Raw genomic sequence first — 8994 nt, forward strand, 5'->3', positions numbered from 1 at the left:
TTGGGGGACTGCTAGAAGAACTCTACTCTGGAAGCATCCAAGGCTGGTGGACTGAAGGCAGTTGGGGGGCTGCTGGAAGTAATCTACACTGGAAGCATCCAAAGCAGGTGGACTAAAGGCAGTTGGGGGACTGCTGGAAGTAATCTACTCTGGAAGCATCCAAGGCTGGTGGACTGAAGGCAGTTGGGGGGCTGCTGGAAGTAATCTATTCTGGAAGCATCCAAAGCAGGTGGACTGAAGGCAGTTGGGGGCTGCTGGAAGTACTCTGCTCTGGAAGCATCCCAGGCTGGTGGACTGAAAGCAGTTGGGGGGCTGCTGGAAGAACTCTACTCTGGAAGCATCCAAGGCTGGTGTACTGAAGGCAGTTGGTGGCTGCTGGAGTAATCTACTCTGAAGCATCCAAGGCTGGTGGACTGAAGGCAGTTGGCTGCTGGAAGTAATCTACTCTGAAGCATTCCAAGGCATTGACTAAGGCGTTGCTGCTGAAAGTAATCTACTCTGGAAGCATCCAAGGCTGGTTTACTGAAGGCAGTTGGGGGTCTGCTGGAAGTATTCTACTCTGAAAGCATCCAAGGCTGGTGGACTAAAGGCAGTTAGGGGGCTGCTGGAAGTACTCTATTGCGGAAGCATCCAAGACTGGTGGACTGAAGGCAGTTAGGGGGCTGCTGGAAGTACTCTACTCTGGAAGCATCTAAAGCAGGTGGACTGAAGGCAGTGGGGGGCTGCTGGAAGTAATCTACTCTGGAAGCATCCAAGGCTGGTGGACTGAAGGCAGTTGGGGGGCTGCTGGAAGTATTCTACTCTGGAAGCATCCAAGGCTGTTGGAGTGAAGGCAGTTGGGGGGCTGCTGGAAGTACTCTACTCTGGAAGCATCCAAGGCTGGTGGATTGAAGGCAGTTGGGGGCTGCTGAAAGTACTCTACTCTGGAAGCATCCAAGGCTGTTGGAGTGAAGGCAGTTGGGGGGCTGCTGGAAGTACTCTACTCTGGAAGCATCCAAGGCTGGTGGACTGAAAGCAGTTGGGGGGCTGCTGGAAGAACTCTACTCTGGAAGCATCCAAGGGTGGTGGACTGAAGGCAGTTGGGGGGCTGCTGGAAGTACTCTATTGTGGAAGCGTGCAAGGCTGGTGAACTGGAGGCAGTTGGGGGGCTGCAGGAAGTACTCTGCTCTGGAAGCATACAAGGGTGGTGGACTATAGGCAGTTGGGGGCTGCTGGAAGTACTCTACTCTGGAAATATCCAAGGCTGGTGGACTGAAACCAGCAGTTGGGGGGGGCTGCTGGAAGTACTCTACTCTGGAAGCATCCAAGGCTGGTGGACTGAAGGCGTTTGGGGGTCTGCTGGAAGTACTCTACTCTGGAAGCATCTTAGGCTGGTGGACTGAAGGCAGTTGGTGGGCTGCTGGAAGTACTCTGCAGTGGAAGCATCCAAGGCTGGTGGACTGAAAGCAGTTGTGGGGGCTGCTGGAAGTACTCTACTCTGGAAGCATCCAAGGCTGGTGGACTGAAGGCAGTTGGGGGGCTGCTGGAAGAACTCTGCCCTGGAAGCATCCAAGGCTCGTGGACTGAAAGCAGTTGGGGGGATAATGGAAGTACTCTGCTCTGAAATCATCCAAGGCCGGTGGACTGAAGGCAGTTGGGGGGCTGCTGGAAGTACTCTGATCTGGAAGCATCCATGGCTGGTGGACTGATGGCAGTTGGAGGGCTGCCAGAAGTACTCTGCTCTGGAATCATCCAAGGCTGGTGGAGTGAAGGCAGTGGCTGGGCTCCTGTAAGAACTCTGCTCTGGAATCATCCAAGGCTGGTGGACTGAAGGCAGTTGGGGGCTGAGGAATACTTTCTCTGGAAGATCCAAAGCAGGTGGACTGAAGGCAGTTGGGGGCTTTACTCTGGAAGCATCCAAGGCACAGTTCTGGCTGGCATGCATCAGTGGCTGGTGGCTGCTTAGGGGCAAGTACTCTATCGAAGCATCCAAGGCTGGTGGACTGAAGGCAGTTAGGAGGCTGCTGGCAGTACTCTACTCGGGAAGCATCCAAGGCTGGTGGAATGAAGGCAGTTAGGGGGCTGCTGGAAGTACTCTACTCGGGAAGCATCCAAGGCTGGTGGAACTGAAGGCAGTTCCCAGGGGTGCTGGAAGTACTACTCGGGAAGCATCCAAGAATGGTGGACGAAGCATTAGGAGGCTGCTGGCAGTACTCTACTCGGGAAGCATCCAAGGCTGGTGGAATGAAGGCAGTTATGGGGCTGCTGGAAGTACTCTACTCGGGAAGCATCCAAGGCTGGTGGACTGAAGGCAGTTAGGGGGCTGCTGGAAGTACTCTACTCAGGAAGCATCCAAGGCTGGTGGACTGAAGGCAGTTAGGAGGCTGCTGGCAGTACTCTACTCGGGAAGCGTCCAAGGCTGGTGGAATGAAGGCAGTTGGGGGGCTGCTGGAAGTACTCAGCTCCAGAAGCAATTAAGGGTGGTGGACTGAAGGCAGTTGGGTGGCTGCTGGAAGTACTCTGATCTGGAAGCATCCAAGGCTGGTGGACTGAAAGCAGTTGGGGGTCTGCTGGAAGTACTCTACTCTGGAAGCATCCAAGGCTGGTGGACTGAAGGCAGTTGGGGGGCTGTTGGAAGATCTCTGCTTTGGAAGCATCCAAGGCTGGTGGACTGAAGGCAGTTGGGGGGCTTCTGGAAGTACTCTGCTCTGGAAGCATCAAAGGCTGTGGACTGAAAGCAGTTAGGGGGCTGCTGGAAGTACTATGTTCTGGAAGCATCCAAGGCTGGTGGACTGAAAGCAGTTAGGGGGCTGCTGGAAGTATTCGGCTCTGGAAGCATCCAAGGGTGGTGGACTGAAGGCAGTTGGGGGGCTGCTGGAAGGACTCTGTTCTGGAAGCATCCAAGGCTGGTGGACTGAAAGCAGTTGGGGGTCTGCTGGAAGTACTCTACTCTGGAAGCATCCAAGGCTGGTGGACTGAAGGCAGTTGGGGGGCAGCTGGAAGTACTCTGCTTTGGAAGCATCCAAGGCTGGTGGACTGAAGGCAGTTGGGGGGCTGCTGGAAGTACTCTACTCTGGAAGCATCCAAGGCTGGTGGACTGAAGGCAGTTGGGGGGTTGCTGGAAGTACTCTGTTCTGGAAGCATCTAAGGCTGGTGGACTGAAAGCAGTTAAGGGGCTGCTGGAAGTACTCAGCTCTGGAAGCATCCAAGGGTGGTGGACTGAAGGCAGTTGGGGGGCTGCTGGAAGGACTCTGTTCTGGAAGCATCCAAGGCTGGTGGACTGAAAGCAGTTGGGGGTCTGCTGGAAGTACTCTACTCTTGAAGAATCCAAAGCTGGTGGACTGAAGGCAGTTGGGGGGCAGCTGGAAGTACTCTGCTCTGGAAGCATCCAAGGCTGGTGGACTGAAGGCAGTTGGGGGGCTGCTGAAAGTACTCTACTCTGGAAATATCCAAGGCTGGTGGACTGCAAGCAGTTGGGGTGCTGCTGGAAGTACTCTACTCTTGAAACATCCAAGGCTGGTGGACTGAAAGCAGTTGGGGGGCCTGCTGGAAGATCTCTGCTTTGGAAGCATCCAAGGCTGGCGGACTGAAGGCAGTTGGGGGGAAGCTGGAAGTACTCTGCTCTGGATGCATACAAGGATGGTGGATTGAAGGCAGTTGGGGGCTTCTGGAAGTACTCTACTCTGGAAATATCCAAGGCTGGTGGACTGCAAGCAGTTGGGGTGCTGCTGGAAGTACTCTACTCTTGAAGCATCCAAGGCTGGTGGACTGAAAGCAGTTAGGGGCCTGCTGGAAGTGCTCTACTCTGGAAGCATCCAAGGCTGGTGGACTGAAAGCAGTTGGTGATTGGCCTGCTGGAAGCTAACTCTACTCTGGAAGCATCCAAGGGCTGTGGACTGAAAGCAGTTGGGGGTTCGCTAGCTGGAAGTACTCTACTCTGGAAGCATCCAAGGCTGGTGGACTGAAAGCAGGTTGGGGTCTGACTGGAGTCTCTCTCTGGGAACATCCAGGCTGTGGGCTGAAAGCTGTTGGGGGCCTGCTGAAGTGCTCTACTCTGGAAGCATCCAAGGCTGGCGGACGAAACTCTGAATAAGCAGTTTTTGTTGGTTGGAAGTACTCTACTCTGGGAAGCATCCAAGGCTGGTGGACTGAAGGCAGTTAGGGGGCTGCTGGAAGTACTGTACTGTGGAAGCATCTAAGGCTGGTGGACTGGAAACAGTGGGGGGCTGCTGGAAGTACTCTACTCTGGAAGCATCCAAGGCTGGTGGACTGAAGGCAGTTGGGGGCTGCTGGAAGTACTCTACTCTGGAAGCATCCAAGGTTGGTGGACTGAAGGCAGTTGGGGGGTTGCTGGAAGTACTCTGTTCTGGAGGCTTCCAAGGCTCGTGGACTTAAAGCATTTGTGCTGCTGGAAGTACTCTACTGTGGAAAGCATCCAAGGCTGGTGGATGAAGCAGTTTAGGGGCCTGCTTGGAAGACTCTGCTATGGAGGCATCCAAGGCTGGTGGACTGAAGGCAGTTAAGGGGCTGCTGGAAGTAATCTACTCTGGAAGCATCCAAGGCTGGTTGACTGAAGGCAGTTGGGGGGCTGCTGGAAGTACTCTATTCTCGTAGCATCCAAGGCTGGTGGACTGAAGGCAGTTGGGGGGCTGCTGGAAGTACTCTGCTCTGGAAGCATCAAAGACTGGTGGACTGAAGGCAGTTGGGGGGCTTCTGGAAGTACTCTACTCTGGAAGCATTCAAGGCTGGTGGACTGAAAGCAGTTGGGGGGATGCTGGAAGTACTCTACTCTGGAATCATCCAAGGCTGGTGGACTGAAGGCAGTTGTGGGCTGCTGGAAGTACTCTACTCTGGAAGCATCTTAGGCTGGTGGACTGAAGGCAGTGGTGGGGCTGCTGGAAGTACTCTGATCTGGAAGCATCCATGGCTGGTGGACTGAAAGCAGTTGGGGGTCTGCTGGAAGTACTCTACTCTGGAAGCATCCAAGGCTGGTGGACTGAAGGCAGTTGGGGGGCTGCTGGAAGATCTCTGCTTTGGAAGCATCCAAGGCTGGTGGACTGAAAGCAGTTGGGGGGCTGCTGGAAGTACTCTGCTCCGGAAGCATCCAAGGCTGGTGGACTGAAGGCAGTTGGGGGCTGCTGGAGTACTGTGCTTCTGAAGCATCCAAGGCTGGTGGACTGAAAGCAGTTGGGAGGCTGCTGGTTGTAACTGTGCTCTGGAAGCATAGGAAGCTGGTCGGACTGAAGGCAGTTGGGGGCTGCTGGAAGTACTACTACTCGGAAATATCAAGGATGGTGGACTGAAAGCAGTTGGGGCGCTGCTGGAGAAGACTCTACTCTTGAAAGCATCCAACGCTGGTGGATTGAGAGCAGTTATTGGGCTGCTGGAAGTACTCTACTCTGTAAGCATCCATGGCTGGTGGACTGAAAGCAGTTGGGGGCCTGCTGGAAGTGCTCTACTTTGGAAGCATCCAAGGCTGGTGGACTGAAAGCAGATGGGGGGCTGCTGGAAGTACTCTATTCCTGGAAGCATGCAAGGCTGGTGGACTTAAGCAGTTGGGGGGTTGTTTTCCTCCTCTCACTTTTTTCCTGGAAGTACTCTTCTCTGGAAAGCATCCAAGGCTGGGTGGACTGAAGACAGTTTGGGGGGCTGCTAGAAGTACTATTCTGTGAAGCATCCAGGGGGGCTGATGGACTGAAGCAGTTGGTGCTTGGGGGCTGGAAGTACTCTATTCTGGAAGCATGCAAGGCTGGTGACTGAAGCAGTTGGGGGGTGCTGGAAGTACTTAACTCTGAAGCATCCAAGGCTGGTGGAATGAAAGCAGTTGGGGGCTGCTGAATGAAATACTGCTATTCTGGAAGCATGGCAAGGCTGGTGGACTGAAAGCAGTTGGGGGTTTTTGGCTTGCTGGCTCCGCTTGGGGGGCTGGAGTACTCTACTCTGGAAGCATGCAAGGCTGGTGGACTAAAAACAGTTGGGGTGCTGCTGGAAGTGCTCTACTCTGGAAGCACCCAAGGCTGGTGGACTGAAGGCAGTTGGGGGGCTGCTAGAAGTACTATTCTGGAAGCATCCAAGGCTGGTGGACTGAAGGCAGTTGGGGGGCTCCTGGAAGTACTCTATTCTGAAAGCATCCAAGGCATGTGGACTGAAGGAAGTTGGGGGCTGCTGGAAGTACTGCTGCCACCAATACCCCTCTACCTACTGGCAGTGACCTCAATGCCTAAAATTATTAAAATGATTTCACATAAAAAATATAATGTAGAAAGTAATCAAAAATGGTTATATATATACAATAATGCTAGTGTATTAGTTACTTGAAGGCAAATTTTTCAGTAAAGACTTAATGGTGTGGAGCTTGTTAACAACTAACACTCTGACAATATATATGAAAGCAACTATGGTGAGCACTAACAAAACAATATTTATCATGGATATGATGGGGGAAATGTCAGTCTTGTACATATGGAAAAATTGATTAGCTGCTTCCAGTTTGTCAAGTGATTCTAACTCGAGTTTGGACAATTTGAAATCTTTGACATTATCAAAATGATTGATATGCCTAGATAAATTTAAGGTGTAAGAAGCAAAAATGGTAGGCTTGTAGCACAAATAATTCAAAATAACTACTTCACAAGATGTCACAAAAGGATTTGATGTTATTAAACATTATCTGAGATTGAATTTTTTTATTCTTTACAAGTGACCTTAGCTGTTACTTGATTCTGTGAAAACACTACCATTTCATCATACAAAATTTGAGCCTTGAAATCAGGACTGTAAGGGATATACTCACAGTTATCCTCACCATTCCTGCCATTAATCAAATCATCTATGCAATACAATTTGTAAGTTGGTTCGTAATAACTGTTTATGTTACAAACAAAACTCATTGGCTTCAAGCATGATACAATCATCAAAATCTTTGTCACTGTTTCACCAACAGAAGTGAATTTGTTGCAATGCAAAATGTACTATGCCTTGGTTCAAAAACAATTGACTTGTGTTTGGTTTTACTAGCATTGGAAAAGGGTAAATGGATATCAGGTTATTAACTTCATTATTGTTGACTGGTATCATCAACGCAATGTGATCAGAAACCCTTTTCACACTTATGATACTATAGTAAGTAAGAACATCTCTCACAAGCGGTTTGAAGTGATGATCTAACATACATTTTTCAATTACAAAGTGTAACTCACTAGGACTTATGAGGTATGGTGATAAAAGGTTTTTAGCGGCTAACATTACTGCATTCAAAAGTTCCTTATGATTTAACAAAAAGGTTTCTGTTTCAAATAATAACTGAGTCACATATTGTGACTTGTTTAAGTCATTTATCCCTGTAATAATATTCTGAGCCATACTGTTAACAAAGTCCTATAGTTTAATAATCAAACCTTGGTTCTTGTTAGTTGCATCAATGACTTTAGTCATGATTGTACCTCGTTCTGCGGCCCACATTTCTAATTTTTCTATTCTAGCCCTATCTTTATCTACATCACCATCAGTAGCAACACCAAACAAAGTGTTTAAGGCTGTGCCAATGAATGGCAACAGGGATCTTTTCTTAATTCTCTTGGGTAACACTTGACTGATATCCTCCCTAAGCTTTAGCAAAATAGAATTGTTCTGGTTAGTAGACATAACACTTTCAATTTTACTCATTAATTCAGTAAGTTCCTGTTACTGTTTATCGACTGTTGTGATGTTGATAGTTACAACCGCTTTGTCGTGTATCATCTTCACTTGACCATGACCTTTTAAAATTGCTCCCTTCTTGATTTGCAAGAGGGAGATGCAGATATCGCTCACCATGAGCCATAGTGAAATCCATTTCCTGCAAAATATATTCTAAGCAGTAAACCTTATACAACAATGTATTGACCTGTTTTGCACTTGGTCCTATCTTTTCCTTAAATTGTATCTCGGAGTCACTAATGCTGATGAAGTATGGGAATCATTTACGTTACTGTTTTCCTTACTACTTGACTCCTTTAAACTTTAAAATCCTTTAAATGTCCTTCTGACTAAATGTCAGAATGTACTATTTTAATATGGTTCCAATGTGCAACAGTTTCATTTAAAGTTGATTTATGCATTAGCTTAAATTTATTTAACTGAAACCTTTCTATTACTCTATATGGACCTTAGAATTTAGGACTTACTTTAACATTTGGTCCTTCAACTTGGTGATTCAAAACATCATATACTTGTTGACCTGTTTTTTAAATCTGGGACTGTGATTTCTGGTTGTAATACTTACTAGACTTTTGATGTAAACTCCTTCAATCGAAGCCCTTGTGCCTTTTATAGTCCTCGAAGTCCGTCTTATTTTCCATGCAACGTAGTCTTCGTAATTATAACGTATGTCTTGGTGGGGAGTTGCTTCGTCTAATAAGGTATTTGGCATTCTTTTCTGATAACCACATAACAGAAAGTGTGGGGTTTCCCCAATAGATTCATTTACAGTGTTATTAATAGTGAACTGTACGTCTTCAAGCATTAAGTCCCAATCTTCAGTCTGTGGAGTCACTAAAGTTTTCAAAACATCCTTTATTTTACGATTTGTTCTTTCAACTGCTCCATTAGCGTTGGTTTATAAGCAGTAACCTGACACTTGTTAATTTCATAATACTCACACAATTTCTTTAAGATGTCACTAGTAAATTCTCCTGCATTATCAGATAATAATGTTTGAGGGCATGAATGTCTAGTAATTATCCTAGATTTCAGAGCTTCTGCTCACAGTATTTGCTTTCCTCTGTTTCTGACTGGAATGATCTCAACACTAATCTAGTCAAGAAATTCTATGAAAATAACTAACTATCTGACGATTACCTCTAGTTGTGTTTGGAAATGGACTGGACCTACCAAAATCCATTGAAACTACTTGAAACGAAGTTAATTCTGATGGATATTTCTCAAGAGGGCTTTTACATTTACGTTACCCTTGTGTACGTTACAGATATGACAATTTTCAACAAATCTTTTAGCATCTTCATTGCAATTGGGCCA

The 8994-nt window shown here is 48.0% G+C and overlaps 1 protein-coding gene across 1 annotated transcript; it reads right to left on the reverse strand.

Annotated features, from left to right (window-relative positions):
- Positions 1–1727: 1727 nt before the first annotated feature.
- LOC135211477 (uncharacterized) lies at positions 1728–7794 on the reverse strand. The gene is made up of 8 exons (XM_064244783.1): positions 7667–7794; positions 5980–6100; positions 5561–5810; positions 4829–5333; positions 4102–4308; positions 3052–3662; positions 2565–2747; positions 1728–2035 (listed from the first exon to the last, which is right to left on the reverse strand). The coding sequence occupies exons 1-8, from the start codon at positions 7792–7794 to the stop codon at positions 1728–1730; spliced, it is 2313 nt and encodes a 770-aa protein (XP_064100853.1).
- Positions 7795–8994: the final 1200 nt, after the last annotated feature.

The sequence above is a fragment of the Macrobrachium nipponense genome, chromosome 4 (assembly GCF_015104395.2).
Source record: "Macrobrachium nipponense isolate FS-2020 chromosome 4, ASM1510439v2, whole genome shotgun sequence".
Classification (NCBI taxonomy): domain Eukaryota; kingdom Metazoa; phylum Arthropoda; class Malacostraca; order Decapoda; family Palaemonidae; genus Macrobrachium; species Macrobrachium nipponense.